Raw genomic sequence first — 27335 nt, 5'->3', positions numbered from 1 at the left:
AAGTGAATGAAACAGCAAGTGCCTGAATGTAGAAAAGGCCGAGGACACACAGTATTATGATTTGTTTAGATAATTCGTCTGTTCTCAGTTTTAAAACTATTTGTTCTATTTTAAAATGAATTACTAGGAGAACAATTTGTTACATAAGTGACCACTGGGCTCAGTATGTCACTTTTCACAAAAAGCATGAAGCTAAGATACATCACCAGTTTTATTCTCTTGAAAAGCTGCAAATAGAATTTGATGAGCTGGTTCTTCGGGCTGTACTTCACGTGCTGAAAGCCAAAAGGTATGTTGATGTCAACACATATATTATATACATATATATTGTAGAGCTGGATGAACACAGCAGGCCAAGTCTAGGCCCAAAACGTTAGCTTTCCTGCTCCTCTGATACTGCTTGGCCTGCTGTGTTCACCCAGCTCTACACCTTGTTATCTCAGATTCTCCAGCATCTGCAGTTCCTACTATCTCTGTATATACAAATAATCAGTTTTGTTTTGGAGCCATTACATTTTTAATGTTTTTAGCTATTTGATTGTAGAGAAGATATTATGGTTAGATGTTCATGTCTGCATATGTATCATAATATCTGACTTGTTTATGGTCGTATGTGCATTCATATCAGGAAAAAAATGACTCACTGGTTCAATCAGCCTTTCACATTAGCATGATAAATCTTATGCTCCCTCTCTACAGCACTTCCTATGCCTTGTAAGAAACAGCTGAATTGAAGTCATTAGTAGCTAAAATTGCCACAATATGTTAGGGTGAGTGTATAACTGCATGGTAATTCTTTTCATGGCAAGATTACTCCTACAGAATTGAATTTGGGGTGTGAAATTGGTGTCAAGGTTTATAATGAGATCTGCGAAAGAAACCTCGATTACTATGCATAGGACATAGAACAGTAGTTGCATAATTTGACCAACTGAGAACACTCATCCATTCCTCATGAATTGTACAGAATTCTAAGTTTTGATCATCAGTTTTTTTCTTGGTAACTGAAATTTCTGAACTTCCAAAATAGTTTCAACAAAAATTGAAAACAAGTACATATTTCGCAATAACATCATTTACCTTTTGAGTTGTCGTTTATGTCTTCAATCTATATTTCATGTTTTGCTGAAAAGTTTCAGTCAGTCAGACTGTGACGAACACTTCATCGGACAAACAGGAAGAAAACAAACGACAAGGGTACACGAACACCAACTGGCTACAAGAAGACATGACCAATACTCACTCAGCTCAACCCACATGGATGAGGAGAACCACCAATTTAACTGGGACAGCACCAAAATCCTGGGATAAGCTAAGCAGAGACAGCCATGGGAATTCCTAGAAGCCTGGCACTCCACAAAGAAAGCCATTAATAAACACACAGAACTCGACCCCGTACACACTCCACTATGAAGGAAAACCAGAAGTGAGGCAGTCCAGCTCAATGGACTTCAGAGTTTAAAAACCAAGCAGGAAAGATGGCAACATGCAGGAGAATGACCAGAGAAAGGGTAGGGTCAATCCAGGATTGTAAAGGGAATTTCTGCACAGAGCTGAAAGAGATAGAAGAGGTCCTTAATGAATACTTTTCTTCAGTACTCACAACTGAGAGGAACCTAGTTGTAGAGGAGGAAGTTGTGAAACAGGCAGGTAGGCTAGAGGACGTTGATGTCAGTAAAGATGATGTGCTAGGAATTCTGAGGAAGTTGAAGATAGATCAGTCCCCCAGGCTTGATGGATTTGCCCAAGGATTCTATGGGAAGCGAGGGATGAGTTTACAGGGCCTTTGGCAATGATCTTTTCATCCACACTGTCCACGGATATCATGCCGGAAGATTGGAGAGAGGCAAACGTCATTCCCTTGTTCAAAAAACCCCGGAAATTACAGGCCAGTTAGTCCTACGTCAGTGGTGGGCAAATTATTGGAAAGGGTTCTGAGAGACAGGATTTATGGTCACTCGGAAATACACAGTTTGATTCATGATAGTCAGCATGGATTTGTGATGGGTTGACCATGCCTCGTAAAACTTATTGAATTCTTTGAAGAGGTGACCAAACACCTGGACGAAGGTGGAGCAGTGTATGTGGTATACATGGATTTAAGTAAGGTGTTTGATAAGGTTCCCCATGGTAGGCTCATGCAGAAGGTAAGGAGGCATGGGACAGGGGGAAATGTGGCAGACTGGATTCAAAATTGGCTGGCTCTTAGAAGACAAAGCGTGGTAGTGGACGGAAAATATTCAACATGGTGCTCAGTTACGAGTGGTGTACCACAAGGACCTGTTCTGGGTCTTCTTCTATTTGTGATTTTTGTAAATGATTTGGATGAAAGAGTAAAAGGGTGGATTTGAAAGTTCGTGGACAATATGAAGGTGGGCCACATTGTGGACAGTGCAGAGGGCTGTTCCAGGTTACAAAGAGACACTGATAGAATGCAGAGCTGTGCTGAGAAGTAGCAGATGGAGTTTAACCCTGAAAAGTGTGAGGGGATTCATTTTGGAAGGACAAACTTGAAAGCAGAATACTGGGTTAACGGAAAGATTTTTGGCAGTGTGAAGGAGCAGAGGGATCTTTGGGTTCATGCCACAGTTCCCAGAAAGCTGTCACCCAGGTGGATAGAGTTGTTAAGAAGGCATATGGTGTGTTAGCTTTCATTAACAGAGGGATTGAGTTCAAGAGCTGTGAAGTTATGTTCCAGATATACAAAAGGCTATTAGATAGACATATGGATGATAGTATAAAATAGCAGTGAAGATTAGATAGACCTCAGGTTTCAGGTAAAGGTTCGGCACAACATGGTGGGCCGAAGGCCCTGTACTGTTCTGTGTTCTGAAAGATGCTCTTGCTTCATTGGAGGCTGCACTGATGATGTTACCCAGCATGGTAACAAAATGTCTATGGAACAAGTGTCAGTCTCTCTGGAAAGTCTAGGTTGAGACTTTGTTGTGTAGTATTTGCTGGAAAAGTAGCAGCAAGTTATAAGTGCTAGTTATTAGTGTGCCAAAGAAATGACAGTAGTGAGCTTTGAGAAGATTTGTAGCTCAGATTGAGGTTCTGGATGGCATCATCAACGCAGGAAATGACATCACTAACCCAAGGAAACCTAAACAGATAAATAGAAAGCGGGACATAACACCAGCGCTTCACTGGAGGTTCACTGATGATGTTACGTAGAATGGTGACGAAACGTCTGAAAACGAACCTTCCAGCTCAGTGAGCAAACTCACATCCAAAAATGACAATGACGGTGAAATGGCATGAATAATGAATCACCACACATTGCTGGACCTTGAGTCCCGGATAATATTCTGGGGACCCGGGTTCTAATCCCGCCATGGCAGGTAGTGGAATTTGAATTCAATAAATATCTGGAATTAAGAGTCCGGTGATGACCATGAGTCCATTGTCAATTGTTGGAAACTCATTTGGTTCACTAATGTTCTTTAAGGAAGGAAACTGTCATTCTTACCTCACTTGGCCTACATGTGACTCCAGACCCACAATAATGTGGTTGACTCTTAACTGCCCTCTGGGCAATTAGGGATGGGCAATAAATGCTGCCGAGCCAGCAACACCCTCATCCCGTGAATGAATGAATTAAGAAAAAAACATACACTGTTTCATTCTTAGCTTTTTGAAAATGAACTCTAGCTGTCAGTTTCCCTGTAAATTTCACCGAACTGTTGGATTAGCACCATAAATATAAATCAAATTCACTGATGAAAGTTGGACCTTGTAGGTCACATCATAAGGACCATTTTAAAATAAGATTAGTGTTTTTACATTGCTACTTAGAGCACAGTTGAAACTGTAACAAATGCTAGAGAAACTCAGTATGACCAACAGCTTCAGTGGAGAGAAAAACAGAGTTAATTAGATTCTGGTATGACACCTTTTCCTCAGTTGAAACTGTGTACTCTCATTCCGGCAGGTGATTATTTGTTTTGCGAGATTCTCTATTTTTAATTCCTCTATTTTGTTCCTTTCCTTTTTCGCTCTCTCTTTGTCTCTTATTCCAGTCTTTCTTTCCTTCCTTGTTTTCCCTACAATATTGAATTTGGCATTCTAATTTGTGCTATCTCTTTCTCCATTCACTGCTACTTCACTCTTAAATTTCACTGGTTAAAAATGTAAGGTTGTAGATTTATGTAGGATTTTAAGAACTTCTAAAAAGCATTTTACAATACTTTCACTGTATTTTCTGAAGAATGTTCAATATTTGTAAGTAACACAGCCACTAATTTGCTTGTAGAAAAGAACAGTAAGCAACAATATAATAATGACCAGTTCATCTGGTTTTAGCAATGTAATTTGAAGGAAAAGTATTGTCCTCCAAGATATCAGGGAGTCTGTACCTCTTCAGAATCTTTTGCATCTGCCTGTGAGAAAGAACGAAAGACTTGTGTTAGTTATCTTTTTTGTAACTTGAAAAAATCCCAAAGCACTTAACAGCTGACTAAGTACTTTTGATGTACAATTATTTTTGTAATGAAGGAAACACAGCAGTTGCTTTGTGCCCAGCAAGCTCCTGTAAACAGCAATGCGATAATGAACTGGATAACCAGTTTTGATGATGATTACAGTCCAATGAGCTGGAGATAATAAATCTGTTTTTGTTTGATCAGGGGATGTGGGCATCATGTATTCCCAATCCTTAATAGTCCTTGAGCAGTGATTGTGAGCTGTCTTCTTGAATTTCATGGTGAATCTTGAATCTATGGTGTGGGCAGTAGTTGGGATGGGTTGTACACCTGTGTGAAATGGATGGTGCTCCAGGTTTTTGACTCTGATATAGAATTTACAGTAGTTCTGCTTTGGACCAACCTGAAACGTCAACTTTCCTGTTCCTCTCATACTGCCTGGCCTGCTGTGTTCCTCCACCTTCACACTTGGTTAGACCTATGTGTTGTATATATATCCAAATTGTGCCTGCCATGATTGGATTGTAGTGTGGCAGTTACTCCAAAGGATGAATAACTTAAGGAATGGAATAACTAATGTGAAAATGGGAATATCATGTAAATAAGATCAGGTCAAGCATCATCATTGGTGAAAGAAACAAAGTTCATGTTTCAGATCAATAACCTTTGCCAACATTAGAAGTTAAGAGAGATATAACCAGTTTTAAGTTTGCTACTGAAGCTCTGAAATTCAAAGTGGTAGGGCTATCAATTGATGAAGCCTCACAGTTTCCATGCAGTAATCATGTTCATTCATAATACAAAGAAAGTTGGAACTGCCGATGCTGGAGAATCTGAGATAACATGGTGCAGAGCTGGATGAACACAGCAGGCCGAGCAGGAAAGTTGACATTTTGGGTCGAGACCCTTCTTTAGAAAGAAATGACCTGAATCGTCAGTTTTCCTGCTCCTCAAGCTGCTTGGCCTGCTAAGTTCATCCAGCTGTATACCATGTTATCCCTCATTCATAATGCAGTCAGGATTGTGGTTCCACTGAATATATATACTTAGTTTTTTGAATTCTTTAGGGGACAGGAGTGTTTCTTTTCCTATTCATTTGTGGGTTATGGGAGTTGCTGTCTGGCCAGCATTTCTTGTCCATCCCCAGATGCCCTTGAGAAGTTGGTGGTGAGCTACCTTCCTGAACTGCTGTGGGTTGACCCACAATGTTATTAGGGAGGTAATTCCAGGATTTTGACCCAGTGACAGTGAAGGAAGGGCGATATATTTCCAAATCAGGATGTTGGGGAACTTGGAGGTGGTGGTGTTTCCATTTGTCTGATGCCCTTGTCCTTCTAGATAGAAGTGGTTGTGGATTTCAAAGCTGCTATTTGAGGATCTTTGGTGAATTTCTACAATGCATCTTGTAGATAGTACACACTGCTGCTGTTGAGCATTGGTGGTTGAGGGAGTGAATGCTTGTGGATGTAGTGCCAATCAAGTGGGCTGCTTTGTCCTGGATGGTGTCAAGCTTCTTGAGTGTTGTTGAGGCTGCACTCATCCAGGCAAGTGGGCAGTAGTCCATCACACTCCTGACTTGTACCTTGTAGATGGTGGACAGGCTTTGAGGAGTCAGGAGGTGAGTTACTCGCAGCAGTATTCCTAGCTTCTGACCTGCTCTCGTAGCCACTATGTTAATGTGGTGAGTCCTGTTGAGTTTCTGGTCAATGATAACATCCAGGACGTTGATAGTGGGGGGGGGGGGGGATTCAGTGATGGTAATTCCATTGATTGCCAGTGGATGGTGGTTAGATTGTCTTTTATTGGTGATGGTCATAGCCTGACATTTGTGTGGCGCGAATGTCACTTGCCACTTGTCAGCCCAAGCCTGGATATTATCCAAATCTTGTTGCATTTGAACATGGGCTGCTTCAGTATCTGAGGAGTCACAAATGGTGTCAAACATTGTGCAATCATTGGTAAACATCCCCACTTCTAACTCTATGATGGATGGAAGGTCATTGATGAAGCAGCTGAAAATGTTTGGGCCGAGGACACTACCTGTGGAACTACTGCAGAGATGTCCTGGAGTTGAGATGATTGAGTTGCAACAACCACGACCATCTTCCTATGTGTCAGGTATGACTCCAACCACCAGAGCATTTGCCCCCGATACCCATTGATTCCAGTTTTGCAGCAGTTCCTTGATGCCACATTCGGCCGAATGCAGCGTTGCTGCTGAGGGCTGTCACTCTCCCCTCACCTCTGGAATTCCGTTCTTTTGTCCATATTTGAACCAAGGCTGTAATGAGGTCAGGAGCTGAGTAGCCCTGGTGGAACCCAGGGATTTCTCCTGTTTTTTGTGTTTTGTGTATAGTACATGCTTGAGCAATTTTCCATATTGTCAGTTAGATGCCAGTGTTGTAACTGTTCTGAAACAGCTTGACTAGGGGAGCGGCAAGTTCTAGAGCTGAAGTCTTCAGTACTATTGCCAGAATGTTGTCAGGGCCTGTAGCCGTTGCAGTATCCAGTGTCTCCAAGCATTTCATGATAACCCGTGGAGTGAATTGAATTGGCAGTAGACTGGTGTCTGTAATTCTGAGGAGCACTGGAGGAGGCCAAGATGGATCATCCGCTTGGCACTTCTGACTGAAGGTTGCTTTGAATGTTGGGAAGGCCAGCATATATTGCCCGTTCCTTAATTATCCTTGACAAAGTGATCATGAGCTGCTTTCTTGAACTGCTACATCCCATTTTGTGCAGGTTCACAAACAGTACTGTTTGGAAGAAGGTCCCAAGGATCCTGGCCCAGGAACAGTGGGGGTGGGGTGGGGAAACAATATTTTTCTAAGTCTTGATGGTATATGGCTTGGAGAGAAACCTCCAGGCAGTTTGTTTTAATTTGTCTCTCCATTATCATTCAAGGATAATGGTCATGTGTATGAACGACGTTATCAAGCTTGATGAGTTGCTGAAGTTCATCTTGTGTATCATTGCCACTGTCCATCACCGGTGAATGTCTAATCTGGATGGAATGGCAAACAATAGGCTGCCTTATTTGGCTTATGTCAAAAATCATGACTGGTGGCATGGTAATGTCATTGAACATCTCTCTTATTGGAGATGTCCATTGCCCTCCACTTGTGTGACATGAATGTTGCTTGTCTTTTATCAGGTTAAGCCTGAATGTTATCCATATCTTACTGCAAATGGGCACAGACTTGAGTAGTGAATGCTACTGAACATTATGTGGCCATCTGCAAATATCAAACTTTTGACCTTCATATGGAGGGAAGATCATTAATAAAGTAGCTGAAGATCATTAAGTCTGAAGACCTGAGGAACTCCTGCATTGATAGTTTTGGGGCTGAGAATATTGGTCTCCAACAACCACAATTACTTTGCTTTGTGTTAGGTATGACTCCAACCGTGGATCGAACACAATTTGTCTAAGGCTCCTTGATGCCCATGCTTAGTCAATACCTGCTTTAATGTCAACAGCCGTCACTGTCAGACCAGTTCTCCATGCCAGCTATGATGGGCTCATCATACCCTACCACCTATTAACTGATTGGCAGGGTCAGAGGAGGACTAACTAAACTTTTTTTTAAGCAAAAAAAATTACCCAGAAGAACTGGGGATGCTGAAAAAGAAACAGAAACAGAAATTGCTGAAAAATCTCAGCAGGTCTGGCAACATCTGTGAAGAGAAATCAGAGTTAATGTTTCAGGTCCAGTGACCCTTCTTCAGATCTCTGATTTCTCTCCACAACTGCTGCCAGACTTGCTGAGTTTTTCCAGCAATTTCTGTTTTTGTTTCTCTTTCTCAGCAAGTCGACTGTAAAATAATAAGCCTCACTTTAGAGGTCTGGAATTAAGACAACTTTCTGTGACAGACTTGATAATCTAGGAATTAAGCTTATTGTATGGCAGGATGCTCCTGATGATTGATGAACCAACCTGTCACACTGAAGCTCGAAGGGATACATTTACTCTGAGGCTTAAATTCTTCTTATTTGTCTTCAGACAGACCAGAAGGCCATGCCCTAAAGGAAGAATGAGCTTTGCAGTACTTGTAGCATATCAATGCTCTGTAGTAAACTGCTTGGTTTTAGTTTTTACCCATTTACATGCTTTGGATCTCTACAAATGAACTCAATCATCCCATACCTCTCTAGATCACTTCAAACTGGACAACGGAGTTGAGAAGAGTGAAGGGTGGTTATACAGTGAAGGTTGTGCACTTTATATTGGGAAAATTAAGTCTTAATCAGTGTGGATTTTTCAAAATAGCTAGCTTTGGAAAATCCTAAACTTGATTTATTATATATGTTACACATCCGGCTGACCCAAACAAAAATGAATCATTGCATTCATAATAGATCTCAATTATTTTTCAAAAAACATCTAATTGTTTTTTACTTTAATAACAGGTTGGGAATTTGGTTTTTCATGTCTGAGATGCCATTTGAAACCTTATCAACTCAGATGATATGGAAACTCTTCTACATTCTGCACTGTGCAGAAAGCGAAAATGTTGAGAGCTTGTGTGCTACACTACGTACTGACGAATGCAAAAGTAAACTTAAAGGTATGAAGGTATTTTTCACCTATTATTATGTATTCACAATGTTGATTTGGAAAATTGGATTAAAATTAATATGGATAAAAGTGATTAGGAGAAACATCTTCTCTGTGAAGCAGTATTGTTACTTCCAATTTAGCCTGTCTATATTTGAATTCTTTACCTTGTTCTGAACTTCGTTGCATCAATTAGTATCTGTTAATAAAAAGCCTGTTTTCAGAAACCAGAGGTATACATTTCCCTATGCGCACAATGAATACATACGTCATTTCACATGTTTTAAATGAGCAGCTAAATAACAATTCAGGTGATATGAATTACTGAAGAATGTGAACATTCATGAACTGAAACGAAGGTTAACAGTGCTAGAAAGCAAACGTAGCATTGGCATAACTTAGAGACATAGGAACAGGAGTTTGTCATCAGTCCATTCAAGCCGAATGCACCATTCAGTATGAACATAGCTGACCAAACATTTCGGTGCCTTTTATCCACACTATCCAAATAATTCATTAAGCCATTCATAAGCAAGAATGTATCAACCTCGAAGACAGAGCTTCCACAGCCCTCTGGGGTAGAGAATTGTAGACTCATCACCTTCTGCGTAAGTAAAACTATTACTTGTTATCTTGATTCTGGATGGCATTTGCCCCTACATTTAAATTGTGCCCACTGGTTTTAGACTTCCCAGTGAGGAGAAACATCTTGCCTACATTTGCCCTATCTTTTTAAGTATCTTCAATTAGATCACTTCTTATTCTTTGGAATTCAAGAGTATACCGGCCCAGTTAATCCAAACTGTCTTTGTAGGCCAATCACAACATCTTGGAAACAAATCTAGTGAACCTTCAATTCACTCCCTCTATGACAATAATATATTTGCTGAGATAAGGAAATCAAAAACTGCATATGTACTGCAAGTACAGTCTAAACTAATTTCAATAAATTGAAGCAGTTTCACTATTTCTGAATTTAAATTCTTTTGCTATAAAGGCTAATATTCCATTTGACTCACTAAAAGCTTGCAAAAAACCTTCAGTTAGTATTCAGTGACTTATTACAATGGCATCCAAACCCCTTGAATACCTACGCTGTCAAGCCTGTCACCATTTAAGAAATACTCTATGCATGTATTCCTCCCACCCAAGTGGATAACCTCACATTTTTTGCATAATATTTTCCATCTGCCATGTTCTTGCCTATTCAGTAAGCCTGTCCAAATCCTCCTGAAAACATTTCACATCTTCCCAACAACACACGTTACTGCGTTACTTTGTATCATCTGCATATTTGTTAATATTATGTTTGGACTGCATATTCAAATCATTGATATGTATTGTGAATAGCTGCGGTCCAAATACAATAAAGTACACTGAGCTTCCAGTTGCCTGCCACTTTAGTACACCATCTTGTTCCCCACCAACAGTTCTGTGTCAGGCCTGCTGCAGTGCTTCAGGGAAACACAACAGAGGTTAGAAGTACAGCATGTCATTTTCCACTTAGAGACCCTGCAACCTTCAGGACTCTAACTTTAGGGCCTAAATACCTTCTTTTCATGTCCTTGACCTACACCCCAGGCCTTGTCATCACATGGGTTGACAATGCTGACCCATTTCAGTTACTTATGGTCCCCATTATCAGCTTTTCTCCTTCCCTGGCATACCATTATCCATTCCTTTTATTTTCTTGCCTACATGTCTTTCTGTTCTACTGTGCTCCATCTCTACCTAATCTCTCTCACCCTCAATGCCTACCCCTGTCTTCTGTATATATAAAACCATTTCCTAACTAATAGTAGTTCTGATCAAGGGTCACTGGATCTGAAACCTTGACTGTACTTTCTCTCCACAGATACTGCAAGACCTGCAGAGTTTTTCTATAAAATTGTTTTGGCCCAAATTCTGATCCTTATGGTACCCCACTGGCCACTGTCTGCCAATATGCAAGTGACATTTATTTCTCCTCTCAGTTTTCTGTTAGCCAATCATTAATTCTTGCCAGTACATTACCTCCTATAATATGTACTTGAATTTTGATAAGGCCATACACAGGATGTTGGTTATCAAAAGCCTAATGAAAATCCAACTATATTATGTCATAGAAGCATACAGCACAGGAACAAGCCCTTTAGCCCAACTCATCCAAGTCAACTAGGTTTCTTCAACTGAACTACTCTCATTTGGAGATAATAAGAACTGCAAATGCTGGAGTCTGGGATTACACCATGTGGAGCTGAAGGAACACAGCAGGCCAGGCAGCATCAGAGGCGCAGGAAAGTTGATGTTTTGGGCGGGACCCTTCTTCAGAAATGGGGAGGGGAAAGGGAGCTCAAATAACCAGCAAGGTGGCTCAGTGGTTAGCATTGCAGCCTCACAGCACCAGGGACTCTGGTTCGATTCCAGCCTCGGGCGACTGTCTGTGTGGAGTTTGCACATTCTCCCTGTGTCTGCGTGGGTTTCCTCTGGGTGCTCCGGTTTCCTCCCGAAGTCCAAAAATGTGCAGGCTAGGTGGATTGGCCATGCTAAATTGCCCATAGTGTTAAGGGGTGTGTGGGTTATAGGGGAATGGGCCTGGGTGGGATGCTTCAAAGGGCAGTGTGGACTTGTTGGGCTGAAGGGCCTGTTTCCACACTGTAGGGAATCTAATCTAAATAGAGAGAAGACGGGTCGGGCTGGGGAGCGTAGGTGGGATGGTGATGGATGAGTGCAGGTAGGCTGGTGGGGATTGGTCAGTGAGATAGGAGGAGCAGATAGGTGGGAGAGAAGATGGACAGATTGCATCAGGTCAAGGAGACAGGGACAAGAGGGAGGGTTGGCCATGGGATAAGGCCAGGATGGGGAGATTTTGAAACTAATAAAATCCACATTTAGGCCATTGGTCTCGTTTGCCTATGTTTGGCCCATATCGCTGTAACCCATTCCCATCCATGTACCTGTCAAAATGACTTTTAAATGTTGATTTTGTACCAGCTTCTACCATTTCTTCTGGCAACTTGTGCATAGATGCCCTACTGTCTGTGTTCTTAAAAAAAAAAATTGCCCCTCCGGTCCATTTTAAATCTTTTCCTGTCATACCTTAAACTTATGCTCTCTAGCTTTGGTCATGTCTATCCTCGGGAAAAGACCTTGGCTTATCTATGCCCCTCATGATTTTGTAAACCTCCATAAGGTCACCCAGAGAAATTCCAGGGAAAATAGACCCAGCATATCAAATCTGCTTATAACTGAAACTTTCCAGTTTCTAACATCCCTGTAAATCTTTTCTGCATTCTTTCCTGTTTAGTAACATTCTTCCTATAGCAGGGTGACCGGAATTGTACGCAGCACTCCAATTATAGCCATACCAATGTCATTGAACCCCCTTCATAAACTTGTCAGAAACATTTCAAAAACACCAACAAGCTTGTCAAACACCACTGCAAATCCATGCTGACTGTACCCAAGCCGATCATTTTCTACTGAGTCCATATATCATATCAATCCACAATATAGTCTAGCATTTCCCCTTTACAACTGTAAGGCTGTTGTGTCTGTAGTTCCCAGATTTTGCAAGCTTCCAATCTTTAGCAATCATTCCAGAATCTATGGAAGTTTGGAAGATGAATACTAGTACATCAACTATCTCTGTAGCTTTCTCCTTCAGTACTCTGGGAAGTAGTACTGGGAACTTATTAGCTTTCAGCCCCATTAATTTCTCCAGTATAACTTTATTAATTAATACTAATAGCTTTCTACTGCTCATTCTCCCTCATCAGAGATCATGCCTGTAATAGCTTTTACTGTCCATTTTTATGCTTTTTATTAAATTGCATTTATATTCTGTTCTCCTGTAACTTGCCAGTTTTTTTAGTCCTCCTCTGCTGCATTCTACAGACTTGCCATCATCAGATTTAGCATTGTTTGTGGCCATTTTGTAAACCTTTTCTTATGCATTCTTTAATTTCCTATGTCAGCCATGGTTTCTGACTTTTTAGAGTTGTTGCACCTTGAAGGAATGTACACTTGCATGTGAACAATATAATAGCTCTTCAAAGACTATCCATTGCCTATGTAAAATGATGCCTTTTAACGTATGTTCTCCTGCCACATTCAAGGCATACTCGATGCTCAGCTTTGTTTTTCCTTTTGTTTAGCCTCCCTCCCGGCTTTTCTCCTACCTTTTTTAATTCATTCATGGGATGTAGATGTCGCTGGCTGACCAGCATTTATTGCCCATCCTTTGTTGCTCTTGAGAAGGTGGTGGTGAGCTGCCTTCTTGAACTGCTGCAGAAAAAAATACTATAGATTGACCCACAAAGCCTGTAGGAAGTTAATTACAGAGTTTTGACCCAGTGACAGAGAAGGAATGAAAATATGTTTCCAAGCCAGGATGGTAAATGGCTTGGAGGGGAACTTTCAGGTGGTGGTGTTCCCATGTTTCTGCTGCCCATGTCCTTCTAGATAGAAGTGGTCATGGTTTTGTAAGGATTATCTTGAAAGTACAGCTTGTCAATAGTACACATTGCTGCTGCTGAATGTCCATGGTGGAGTGAGTGGATACTTGTGGATGTGTTTCCAATCAAGCAGACTGCTTTGTACCTGGATGCTGTTAAGCTTCTTGTGTTGTTGTTGAAGTTGCACCCATCCAGGCAAGTTGAGAGCATCCCATCAGACTCCTGATGAGTGTCTTACAGATGGTTGGCAGGGCTGTGGGGAATCAGGAGGTGATTACTCGCCACAGTATTCCTAGCTTCTGACCTGCTGTTGTCGTCAGAGCTTTTATCTGGTGAGTTTTTGATCAGTGGTAACCCCCCAGGATGTTGATAGTGAGTATTCAATGATAGTATCACCATTGAATGTCAAGAGGCAGTGTTTAAATCTTAGAGTACTGCTCTTGAGCTCCTGCTTTTAATTTCCTGCCTAACTCCTTCTATTCCACTTTCAATACCTCATGTACTTGCCACCTATGTCATTGCGGCCAAAGCAGGCCATGACTTCTGGCTGACTCCCCACACTTAGAAAGTTGTCCTGCATGCTCTGGTAACATTGCCCTTCCAATCTCATCTCCTCCCTGGCCAATACAGTTGAGTCACCTTTGACGCACTGCCCGGCTGCATCCCCCTGAGGAACCATCCCCTTGCTCATTTCCAAATAGTGTACCATTTGGCAAGCACCATAGACTCAGGAGACATTGTACTATCCACCTTGATTTCTGCTAGTCGCCCATTCCATCTATGACCATACATTTCTAATCTGTATTATAACCGCCTCCTATATGTGCCAGTCACACATCCATGGAGATTCCGCTGCAGCTGAAGTTCCAAAACACAGCTCAAGCTTGTGTAGATGTGACGCTTTCTTAGATGTGTTTGCCTGAGACCCATGGTATGCCCATGTCTTAATACATACTACAAGATGTACACTTTAGTTGTTCCACTGATTTCCCAACCCATAACTCTGAAAATTATTTGTCACCTTCAGAATAAACATAAACTTACTATAAAGATTTACTAATAACTTATTTTCCTCCTATTTTACATTTTTGACTTGATTTAGTTTACCTCCCTCTTTTCTGAAATACAAGAAACTTTCTCCTTATAAATAGTTTTTTTTAATTTTCAGTTATTTAGATTCACTTCCAAACAGAAGCTTCTCAACAACTGATAAACATACAGATTTACTGTAAGACCATAAGACATAAGAACAGAAATTAGGCCATTCACCCATCAGGTCTGCTGTGCCTTTCAATCGTGGCTGATAAGTTTCTCAACCCCATTCTCCCATTTTCTTTGATCCCCTTGACAATCAATAATCTATCTATCTGCATCTTAAATATACTTTAAGCATACTTTAATGGCATCATCTTGGACATTTTTCACTCTTGGCCCCTCTCAGCACTGCAGTGTTCAGAATGAAGCCACTTGCTGCAATCCACGCTCTTTTTCAATCACTGCCTCCCCTTCTTTCTGTGTTCAGAAGGAAATTGCACCCTGCACTCTGCATTCTTTTTAAATTGCTGCCTCCAATTGTGGCACTGAATTCAGAAGGAAGCCTCCCCCTGCTCTCCAGACTTCTGAAATTTGTCACCTTCTGTCACAGTGCTGTGTTCAGAAGGAGGTCATTCCACTAACTCCAAACTCTTTAAACTTACTGCCTCCTTCTCAGCACTGTTCACCTTCCAAGCCACTGCCTTACTTGAATTGGCTTGCACGTGACTTGAATCCCAGCCATTGCATTTTCATCGGTTAAAACATTTCAGTGTGAAAAATCTTTTTTAAAGTGCGTTGCTTCCAGTTTATTTGACAGTACATATTATTAGCTCTGCTTTGAAATCTATTAAATTATTTATCTCTATTTTAATGCAGAACCTGAACATAAACAAATGTTTGAACAATGTCTGTCCAACATTACCAACTCTGAAGGAATATGCCTTCTCACCACATTTGCACATATGACTCAACCAAAGCAAGGAAGTTTGGATCGCGAGTTTGTCAAGACAGTTGCTTTAGAAATATATGAGGTACGCATATAATTCAAACTTGAAATTCTCTCAGATTAGTGGTAATTGTGTTAAGCTGTAAGAGACAATGACTAAAGCTTATGTAAAACTTCAGCACCGTAGTATGAAATATAGCTTTAATAAACATTAAAATGTCATGATTAATATTTTTCAATGCTGCTGGCTGCAAGTCATTATTGATTGCTTTTCATAATGTTTAGCTTTATAAACTTTATTTGGTGTATGTATACCTCTACTGTATTCGAGTACATGGAATGCTTGAGTGTGCTTCTCATTATCAATTAGCATTACTGAAGATGAACAGTTAGATTCAGAGGGCAAAATTTTTCATGCAGCTCTTAGGACTGCATTATTGGTTAAATTAGCATCGAAAGCTTTCACTCTGTGGAAAACAATCATCTGAAGTGATTTCCCCCGAGTTGGCCAGTTAGTGGCCAGGGAGTGTGCTCTTATCCAAACAAAGATGAAGAGTGGCCTCTCAAGCATCTAGCTGGAGGAGCTCTCTCCAATTTTTAAACTCTTAATAAAAATAAACTCAATATCTGGGCCACCATTTAAGGATCCACCCCAGAAAACAACATGCTGTTGCATTTGAAGCCAGGTAGGAGGGATAGATCTCAACTCTGTTGGGTGTGCTGGCCTGCCGACCCAAAGTCACTTTGAGGCCTCTGAGAGTCCCCTTTTGCCAATAATACTTAAATTAGCTCTCAATGCTTGACTTGGCTGTCTGCCATTTGTGAAACCCAACTGTTGTCTGTCCTGTCTCCAGGAAAATGGCCCAAAGGCAAACTAATGTCAGAAAACCATCACCTTAGGAGCATACATCTTTATGCTCCCCTTCTTCCTGGCAAGTCAGCATTGAGCACTAAAGTTCCTGCCCAAAATGTTTAATGTAACCTGGACATTAGTGAACCAGAGGGGTTTTTCCTGTCAGTCAGCATGAGCATTGTTGATTGCCTGTCGACAATTGATAATAAAAGCTGTCTTATTTGAAACAAACAAAAACACTTTCTACTTATTCATTTGATATCATGGACATCAGTAGACTCCTAATTCTAGATAATAATTGAAACCAAATTCCACCATCTGCAATGGCAGGATTTGAACCCAGGTCCCCAGAACATTACCAGGGTTTCTGGATTAATTATCTGTCGATAATACCACTGAGTCATCACCTCCCCATTCAAATTGAGCCTTTGTGACCTAAACTGGGGTAAGGAGATCATAGTTTCCCAGGTGTTTTGTGAAAAATTGATTTTCTCGCAAGCTTTTGAGAAGGAGTCAATAATGATTTGGAGCTCAGTTTCTGAGTGAGCATTGACGAGCATCATCTGCAGGCTGATGCTCAATGATCGAGGTCAGAGTAATTCTAGTTTTCTGGATTAAGGCAGCATAGCTTGAGCAATTTTCCATCTATTCTGGTAGTTACTTCCATGCCTGAGAGTAATTTTTTGGAGGCAAGGGGCAATGATACAGCAAGAAAGATGAAGAAAAGGGTAGGTGTGATGATACTGCTATGTTTGACCCCAGCCTTCGCTGAGGCAGGGTCTGTGCTGGTTCTTTTGGAGTCACACAGCTTAAATGTTCTCATGGAACAGGAAGAAGGTGAAAATTTCTGAAGGTATACAAATTCACTGAGGATACTTGATAGGCTATGTGGAGAGTTGAATTAAGTATACGTTCCAGAGGCTTATCATTCAAAGCAACGTGGTATGAAAAATTATAACTAGAGCAGGGAAAGATCAAGGAACATGTGCTTTATTGATTAATTGGATGTACATATAGGAGAGAGCATTTTATTGTATTCTTTCTTGAAGTTATAATGCCTGCTCAAACTTCCTTAAGAAAGTTGTAAAGACTGCAATGAAGAAACAGTATTACCACCACCTTGGAGTTGCCAACGAAGATGATGCGCTATCATGATACATCTCCTTGTAATATATAAAAATATGCTATGTGTTTTTATCTCGCATAGGTAGCCTTTGTAAGTCTTTGCACAAGAGAAGCCTTTTCCAAGGTTGGCCGTGATCTTTTGGCCACAATTTTGACTGCTAATCCTGATATAATCTCTGTACTTCTGGATCGAGTCCAAGAAACTATTGAAACAGTTGGCATGGTATGTTCTATTTAAACTTTGAATAAACTGCCAAAGTTTTGATCTTGAGGTTGGTTGGCTCGCCGTGCTGGTTTGATGTTCTGTCGACGTTTCGCTACCATGCTTGGTAACATCCTCAATGCAGCCTCTGAGGAAGCGTCAGTGTATTTTCATGCCTGATTTTTAAACTCTGGGGCCTGTTGCAATGGATTGCCTCACTTCCAGGTTTCTTCCATTGTGGGATGTATATGGGGTTGAGTTCAATGTGTTTATTAATAGCATGCTTCCTGCAGTGCCAGCTTCCAGGAATTCTCGTGGCTGTCTCTGCCTAGCCTGTCCCAGGATCTTGGTGTTGTCCCAGTCAAAGTTGTGTTTCTCCTTGTCCATGTGGATTGAGATGAGTGAGTATTGGTCGTGTCTTTTTGTGCCCAGTTGGTGTTCATGTAATCTTGTTGTTAGTTTCCTTCCTGTTTGTCCCATGTAGTGTTTCTCGCAATCTCTGCAGGGAATCTTGTCGATGACATGGTCCTCTCCATGGCGGTGACGGGGTCTTTAGTTTGTGTGAGCACTTGGCGTAGGGCTCATGTGGGCTTGTGTGCCAGTCTGATGCCCAGCGGTCGTAGAAGCCTAGTGGTGAATTCTGATGTGTTCCTGATGTAGGGTAGTGTGATAAGTGTGTCAGGGTGTGTAGAATCAATTTGATGCTGTTCCTGTAGGCATCTCCTCTCCCAGTTCTTTGGATATCCATTATCCTTGAACACTTGGAAGAGGTGAGGTATTCCTGATCCTCTTGGTGTAGTTCCATGTTGCTGCAGTGTGTTGTTGCCCTTTTAAATAGTGTTTGCACGCAGCTTCATTTATGTGTGCTGGGATGGTTACTATTGAAGTTCAATACTGGTCTGTGTGTGTGGCTTTTCGGTGTACTTTCGTTTGCAGTTCCCCATTTGTCTTGCACTGTACCATGATGTATAGAAATGGGAATTGTTTGTTCTTCTCCTCCTCTCTAGTGAATTTTATTCTGGTGAGGGTGTTTGAGTTTCTGTGTCTCTTCTAATTTGTTCTGTTTAATGATGACAAAGGTGTCATCTACATAGCGAGGAACATTACATTGGACAACAGGAAGGAAACTAACAACAAGAGTACATGAACACCGACTGGCTACAAAAAGACACGACCAATACGCACTCATCTCAATCCACATGTACAAGGAGAATCACCACTTTGACTGGGAAAACACCAAGATCCTGGGACAGGCTAGGTAGAGACAGGCACGAGAATTCTTGGAAGCCTGGCACCCCACAAAGCGTGCTATTAATAAACACATTGAACTTGATCCCATATACATTCCACTACGGAGGAAACCCGGAAGTGAGGCAATCCATCTCAGTGGACCCCCGGGATTAAAAACCAGACGGGAAAACACACCAACGCTTCATCAGAGGCTGCACTGAGGATGTTGCCAAGTATGGTAGCGAAATGTCTGCGGAACAACAAACCAGCTCGGTGAGCCAACCAGCCTCAACACCCACAACCCGAGCTACAGATCTACTCCAAAAACCTTTGAAAGTTTTGATCATTAATCAACTGGTTAATTGTGAATAAATTTAATTTTCTTACGTATGTCATATTAATAGTGTGAACTTCTAGCATCTGTTGAAGTACAACTTTTATTTATTATGACAAAGAAGCATTACCTTTTCTGTTACAGCAGTTAGTATATAGATAGTTCATAGAACCTATAGTAAAATTTCCAAGACAGTTCTCTGGAACTTTATCACACAAAATTTGACATTGAACTACATGAGATGTTAGATTAAGTAGCCAAAATCTTGGCCAAAGAAGTTAAAAGGATCATTAAAAAGTAAGAGTGAAAGCTAGAAAGACAAAGAAATCAGGGGGGAATTCGAGAACTTAGGACTTCTGTTGCTGAAGGCACACGCAAAGTACAAAAGTACTTTAAAATCAGGAATATCCAAGAGGCCAGAAGTAAAGGAGCAAGACGGTGACGAAACGTCTGAAAACGAACCTTCCAGCTCAGCAAGCAAACTCACATCCAGAACCTCAACCTGAGCTACAAATCTTCTCAAAACTCGGGAGCAAGATGATGTTGGACATTAGAAATACAGTGGATGAGGTTTTGAAAGATTTGAAAACAAGGATGATAGTTGTAAAATTGAAGCATTAGTGAACAAAGAACCATTGTAGGCCATTGAGTGTGGAAGAGCTGAGTGAATACAACTTTGTAGTCAGTCAGAATGTAAGCTGTTTCAGAAGGTTATGGTGGGTGGAAGATGGAAAACCAGCCAAACTAATGCAAAGCAGTCAAGTCTGTGAATAACAAAAGCATGAATGTGGATTTCAGCTGCAGATGAGCAAAGACAGTAAACTTTGTTTTAATCAACCCGTTTAAGCATGTTATTACACACCTCTGGAGCACGTGGGACCTGAATCTGGGTCTCCTGGTCCAGAGAGCCTCCAGTGAAGCATTGATGCTCTGTCCGGCTTGTTATTTATATGCCTCGGTTTGCTGGGGTGGTTGGCATCACTTCTGGTTATGTTTTTCAGTGGTTTGTACATTGGGTCCAGTTCAGTGTGTTTGTTGATGGAGTTCTGTTTGGAATGCCAGGCTTCCGGGAATTCCCTGGCATGTCTCTTTTTGGCTTGTGCTATTATGGATGTGTTGTCCCAGTCAAATTTGTGTCCTTTGTCTGTGTGTATTGAGACCAGTGAGAATTAGTCATGGCTGTTGGTGGCTAGTTGGTGTTCATTTATCCTTATTGTCAGTTTTCTTCCAGTTTGGCCTATGTAATGTCTCTCACAATCCTTGCATGGTATTTTGTATATTATGCTAGTTTTATTAGCTGCAGATATGAGATTCTTTACATTCATCAGTAGCTGTCGCAGGGTGGTTGTTGGTTTGTGGGCTGCCCTAATATCTAGGGGACCAAGTAGTTTTGTGGTCATATCTGATGTGCTGTAGGGTGTCTAATGTGTCTGGCCATTTTATGTCTTCTTGCGGTCTGTCACAGGGGTAACAGCGGATTGAGCTTTTTGGGTATCCATTCCTTTTAAAAACCCCGTGTAGGTGCTCCTGTTTTACTTTGCGCAACCCGGAATACTGACAACTAGTAAAACTAACCTAATATACAAAATACCATGCAAGGACTGTAAGAAACATAACATAGGCCAAACTGAAAGAAAACTGACAATAAGGATACATGAACACAAACTAGCCACTAACAGAGATGACTAATTCTCACTGGTCTCAATACACACAGACGAAGGACACAAATTTGACTGGGACAACACATCCATAATAGCACAGGCCAAAAAGAGACATGCGAGGGAATTCTGGAGGCCTGGCATTCCAAATGGAACTGCAACAACAAACACAGTGAACTGGACCCAATATACAAATCACTGAAAAACAGAACCAGAAGTGATGTCAACTACTCCAGCAAACCAAGGCTTATAAATAACAAGCCGGACAGAACATCAATGCTTCATCGGAGACACACTGAAAATTTTAGCAAGGTGACCAAACATACCAGCTTGGCAGCAAGTCTACAATCTCAATTACCATAGCAATTTGATGGTTAAGAAGTGAAACGATCAAAATGGGACTGTGAATGTAGAAATATAATAGAGTAGACTTTATGGTTTGCACATTAGTAGCTTTGTGCAATCTGAGTGCAAATTAGAAATTATAGACAATGCGGCAGATGTGAATTTGAAAAATCTGCAATCTAAGGTTATGTCTTAGAGACAATACTGGAAACTTTTTTTCTCTTTTCGAGGAAAGAAACTCAAGAAAAATTTTTGTTGTAGGTTTCTCTGTACCTATTTAAAGAACTTCCCCTGCACCTATGGAAAATCACGTCAACTGAAGTTGATATAATTCATGACTGGCTTCTGAACTACAGTTTATCCACTGTGCAGAATAAATTGGCTTGCATCATCCTTGAAGGACTGAATTGGGGTGTTGACGAACAGGTATGCTATTGAAATTGCAAAAGGGCAGTAGTAAAATTTTGTTAACCATTTACCAAAATTTTATCATTGGTTCTTAATGCTGAAAATCTTGAATTGTGCTTTTTTTTAAACATAATGTTGTATTATTTAGTGCATGTTATGCAGCCAGAGCCATGGTACACACTGTTTAAACTGTACTATGAACTCTTAATACCTGAAGCATTAACTGTTATAATGAATCACAGTCTGGTGTCATGGTGCTTAATTATTACTTAGTTTGGAAATTTTCATATTAGACTATACTTTGCCGATTAAAAGTGTAACGAGGATACATCTTTACATGAATAGCTGAGTTTGCATTTAATGTACATGCTTTTCTACGTTACAAAAATGATTGCACTTCAACTACTTAATTGGCTATGAAGTGCTTTCAGACATCAAGTAGAAATGAAAAACAAATGCAATTTGTATTGGTTAAAATATTACTTAATGTATCTTAGTAAGTCAGATGATGCAGTTGTATTAAGTTCTTATGTTTTGGGATGAATTTTCATTTGCTGAAATGGAGGAATGAAGAGTCATGTGATCTGTTTTGCATTCTGCCAGTTCTTATTTGTTTAAATGTTAAAGATGAGCAAAGTACTTGTCGATTGAAGAGTAGTTGTGCTAATTATGTGTAAACTGCTAGACTATAATTATGACAGGAGGTGTTGAGAACGTCAGATTTTATAAACCGTTATGTTTTAAGGTCTTTAATTGCAAGAATTGAATTTATAGGAGATAGCTGTTTGACATTTCTATCTGCATATAAGGTCAATATAGTTCATTGTACCATCAATGTGAGCATTAATAGGGCTAAAGCCAAAATCAAGCCAATATAGCATCTGGTTACAACTTCTCAAACCTTAAGGGAGCCTCGTATGAGTCTGAGACAGAGACACACAGAATGTGGATCAGAGCTCATGCTTGGATTGAAGACAGAGTTCGTGAGGATTTAAAAGCATGTGGTAAAATGACCTAAATTGAATCAGAGTGAAGAAATGTCTAGTGGTACCACCATAATAAAAGTCAATTCTGAGATTAGAAGTTACACAGTTGGGAATGGGAAGAAGGAAACAACCCATCAGGAACAGAGAGTAGCTTTAGATTGGTACTGAGTGAATAAACTGCCCATTTTAAGAGACAGTAGCATATAGCTTTGACATAAGATTGTCAGTTATGTTTAAAGTTACATAATTTACCTCAAAGTAATGATCCAGATCTTCCAGTCTCCAGATAGTCATAAAATGTGCAGCAGGACTGGGCAGAAGTCCTGGAGGGGAACTTGTAAATTCTGGTGCCCTGATTGATCTGCTGCCCTTATCCTTCTAAATAGTAGAGGTTCTGGATTTGAAAGGTGCTGTTGAAGGAGTCGTGGAGTTGTAGAAGTCTACAGCATGGAATCAGGCCCTTTGGCCCAACTTGCTCATACTCCCCAGTTTTTGCAATTAAACCAGACCTATTTGTCTGCGTTTGGTTCATATCCCTCCGTACTTCCTATCTATGTACTTGTCCAAATGTCTCTTAAATGATGAAATTGTACTTGCTTCCATCACTACTTTTGGCAGCCTTTTCCAGACATTCATCACCCACTGCATGAAAAAAATTACTCCTCTGGACCCTTTTGTATCTTTCCCCTCTCACCTCAAACCCATGAAATCTAGTTTTAGATTCCCCTGCCATGAGGAAAAGTTGTTGGCTATCTATTTATCTATCCGCCTCATGATTTTGTAAACCTCTAGAAGGTCACCCCTCAGTCTCCTAAGCTCCAAGGAGAAAAGTTGCAACCTCCTTATAACTCATCTGTCCAACCCGGGTAACATGCTTGTAAATCTTTTCTGCATGCTTTCTAGTTCTAGTTTAATAATATCATTTCTACAGTAGAGTGACCAGAACTGCACACAGTACTCCAAATGTGGCCTCACCAACAAGACTTAGCAAACTTCTATAAGAAGGGTAATCCCTGAAATGTTGACTGCTCCTTTCCTCCAGATGCTGTCTGCCAAGTTGTGTTCTTCCAGCCTCCTGTTTGTCTACCTTGGGTTCCAGCATCTGCAGTTTTTTTTTGTTTCTATACTCGATGCTGTAACCAATGAAAGCAAGCATGCTGAAAGCCGCCTTCATCACCCTGTCTACCTGTGACTCCACTTGTAAGGAGCTATGAACCTGTACCCCTAGATCTCTTCTATAACACTCCCCAGGACCCTACCATTGACTCTGTAAGGCTTTTCCTAGTTTGCCTTACCAAAATGCCACACTTTACATTTACCTAAATTAAACTCCCACCTACCATTCCTCAGCCCACTGGCCTACTTAATCAATATATCGCTGCATTCTCAGATAATCATCACTGTCCATGATAGCACCAAGCTTGGTATTGTCCACAAACTTGCTAACCACACCCCCTAAATTCTCCCCCCAAGACAATGAAGTTTCTCTCTATTTGGATAATAAATTGCCTGTTTATTCCTCTAACCAGAATAGATGTCCTAACACTTAGCCACTTCAAACTTCATCTGCCAAATTTTGGCCCATTCCCTAAACCGTTCTCTGTCCATTTGTAAATTTCTTATTTTTTCATTGCAGTTTACTTTCCCACTTATTTTAGTGTCACCTGTAAATTTTGCTGTAGTACTTTCTATCCCTGCAACACAATCGTTAATATAGATTGTAAGTTTTTGGGGCTCAAACACAGAACCTAGTGGCATGCCACTAGATACATCTTGCCACCCAGCAAAAGACCCATTTATCTCATTCTCTGCTTTCCATTGGGTTAACTAACCCTCCATCCAAGTTGATAAATTGTTTCCAACTCCATGTGAATCTTACCTTGTGTATTAGCATTCTTTGTGGCACCTAATCAAATGCCTTCCAGAAGTCCAGATATGCTACATCTACAGGATCTCCATGATCCATGTTGCTAGAGTTCTTTGAACATATAACAAGCAATTTAGTCATTTTGATTTATCCTTCATAAAACGATGCTGATTTTGATGGATTGTATTTTGACTTTCCAAATGTCCTGTTATTACTTCCTTTGTAATGAATTCTAACAATTTACAATGACACATGTTAGGAAACTGCAAAGCAGTTACTTTACTTTCTGCCTCCCTTGCTGTCTGAATAGGTGTGTTATATTAGCATTTTTCCAATTCACTGGAGTCTTTCCTGCAATTTTGGAATATTTTAAGTAATGGATCCACTCTCTCTGCTGCCACATCCTTCAAAACCCATGGGTGTAGGCAGTCTGGCCTTGGGTGGCATGCTCAGGATTGACACTACATCCATTAAAAGGGAATTATAAGAGACTTTTCTAGGCATGAAAAGTGTACCAATTCAAAGTATACTCCAAAATTAGGACACAATTACAATGATAATGAAAAGTAAATTTATTAGAGCATTAAAGAAACATTTTACTTTAGAATCAAAAAAGCTGTGCAGGAATAATGTACTCTGTCACAAAATAATATCTCTGAAGTAGTACTTTGTTTTATTTTGTAGCAATCAACCCTTGCTCTTGATGCTTCCCTTCACACAGAAGTAGCATTGATGGTTCTGGAAGTGTATCAGAAGTACCTCACTGATAAACCTTACAGTGGATTCATATCTGAAAGTTTAAAACAGGTACCATATGTAAGAATCCCACTAGTTGAATAATGTTACGAAATATTACATGTGAAATATTTGTGTTTTAGATTTTTGCCTATTTTTAATGTAAAAATTATAAATAAAATTCCTAAATGTGTGGTAATTCCTTAAGAGATGACAGTGTATATGCTGACTGTAAAGCCTGTCAAATGTGAGAAATGCAGTTTTATTAATTCTGTATGTTATTTCAAAATAAGCGTATGGATGTCACCATTAAAGAATGCAACAGCATTGAGTGCTTTGTGAACCAAGTGCTAAGTGGGGAATTTGATGGAAATAGAATGGGTGAGGAAGGGAAATGAGCTGCTGCTTTTTGTGTTTGTTATTGTTCAAGCTAGGACACTAACTTGTTATTACTCCAGCTAACTATCTTAGTAACTAACGAATTCATCAATGAAATGTGTGTTTGTTAGATGTGGCAGAGACAGTTGTGTGCCCTCACTGCAAAATGCGAGAGTCTGTGAAACCATTTCAGACCCAGATGATCATAGAACATAGAACAATACAGCGTAGAACAGGCCCTTCGGCTCTCGATGTTGCGCCGACCTGTGAACTAATCTAAGCCCCTCCCCCTACACGTTCCCATCATTATCCATATGCTCATCCAAGGACTGTTTAAATGTCCCTAATGTGGCTGAGTTAACTACATTGGCAGGCAGAGCGTTCCACGCCCTTACCACACTCTGAGTAAAGAACCTGCCTCTGACATCTGTCTTAAATCGATCACCCCTCAATTTGTAGCTATGCCCCCTTGTACAAGCTGAAGTCATCATCCTCGGAAAAAAACTCTCACTGTCCTCCCTATCTAATCCTCTGATCACCTTGTATGTTTCTATTGAATCCCCACTTAGCCTCCTTCTCTCCAATGAGAATAGACCCAAGTCCCTCAGCCTTTCTTCATAAGGCCTGCGCTCCAGACCAGGCAACATCCTGGTAAATCTCCTCTGCACCTTTTCCAATGCTTCCACATCCTTCCTGTAATGGGGTGACCAGAACTGCACACAGTATTCCAAATGAGGCCACACTAGCGTTTTGTACAGTTGCAGCATGACAACACGGCTCCGGGACTCAATCCCTCTACCAATAAAACCTAACACGCTATAAGCCTTCTTAACAGCACTATCAACCTGGGTGGCAACTTTCAGCGATCTATGTACACGGACACCAAGATCCCTCTGCACATCCACACTACCAAGAATCTTTCCATTGACCCAGTATTCTGCCTTCCTGTTATTCTTCCCAAAGTGAATCATCTCACATTTATCGACATTGAACTCCATTTGCCTCCTTTCAGCCCAATTCTGCAGTTTATCCAAGTCTCCCTGCAACATTCTTCCACATCATATTTATCATAAGTATTTGCAGCTTGAACAGCTTCAGCCCAGAATTGTTGAGTAGGATTTTGAGTTGCTGATGTTGAATGTATCAGAGGCAGAGTTAGCATGATGTCTTTTTCCAGAAAGCAGACCTGTTTTATAATTTAAGTAAAACTTTAGAGTTGATTGATAATCAAGGACATAGAGAGAGTGTAGAGGGATGCTTAAAAAAAGAAATTAGAGGAGCAAAGAGGGGGCCACAAAATACCTTTGCCAGATAGGATTAAGGAAAGTCCCAGTGCATTTTTGGAACACTGCACTCAATTCTAGTCTCTCTGCTATAGGAAGGATGTTGTGAAACTTGAAAGGATTCAGAAAAGATTTAAAGGATGTTGCCAGAGTTTGCGAGTATGAGCCGAGGGAAGAGGCTGAGTAGTCTGGGGCTACTTTCCCTGGAGCGTTGGAGGCTGAGGGGTGACCTTACAGAGGTTTATAAAATCATGAGAGGCATGGAGAGGGTTAATAGACAAAGTCTTTTCCCTGGGGTGGGTGAGTCCAGAACTAGAGGGCATAAGTTTAAGGAGAGAGGGGGAAAAGTTTAAAAGGGACCTAAGGGACAACTTTTTCACACAGAGAGTGATGCATGTATGGAATGAGTTGCCAGCGGAAGTTGTGTAGACAGGTACAATTACAACATTTAAAAGCTTGGGTATATAGATAGCAAGGGTTTAGATATGGCCAAATGCTAACAAACAGAACTAGATTTATTTAGGATAGTTGTTT

General features: G+C 40.6%; 1 protein-coding gene across 3 annotated transcripts in view; it reads left to right on the top strand.

Moving 5' to 3' along the window:
* epg5 (ectopic P-granules autophagy protein 5 homolog (C. elegans)) overlaps positions 1–27335 on the top strand; it is a 152436-nt gene that overhangs the window by 34965 nt on the left and 90136 nt on the right. For all 3 annotated transcript variants that reach the window (XR_009446190.1, XM_059648804.1, XM_059648800.1), the window contains exons 10-15: positions 128–289; positions 8833–8990; positions 15328–15482; positions 17458–17598; positions 21406–21570; positions 25090–25212. Coding sequence is in view for 2 of the 3 variants with exons in the window: in XM_059648804.1 (XP_059504787.1) it covers positions 128–289; positions 8833–8990; positions 15328–15482; positions 17458–17598; positions 21406–21570; positions 25090–25212 (904 nt within the window). In the remaining variant the exon portion in view is untranslated. The remainder of the gene's footprint in view (positions 1–127; positions 290–8832; positions 8991–15327; positions 15483–17457; positions 17599–21405; positions 21571–25089; positions 25213–27335) is intronic.

This window comes from Stegostoma tigrinum, chromosome 1 (assembly GCF_030684315.1).
Source record: "Stegostoma tigrinum isolate sSteTig4 chromosome 1, sSteTig4.hap1, whole genome shotgun sequence".
Taxonomy (NCBI): domain Eukaryota; kingdom Metazoa; phylum Chordata; class Chondrichthyes; order Orectolobiformes; family Stegostomatidae; genus Stegostoma; species Stegostoma tigrinum.
Note: the sequence above shows the minus strand (reverse complement) of the source record. Positions and strands in the feature narration are given on the sequence as shown.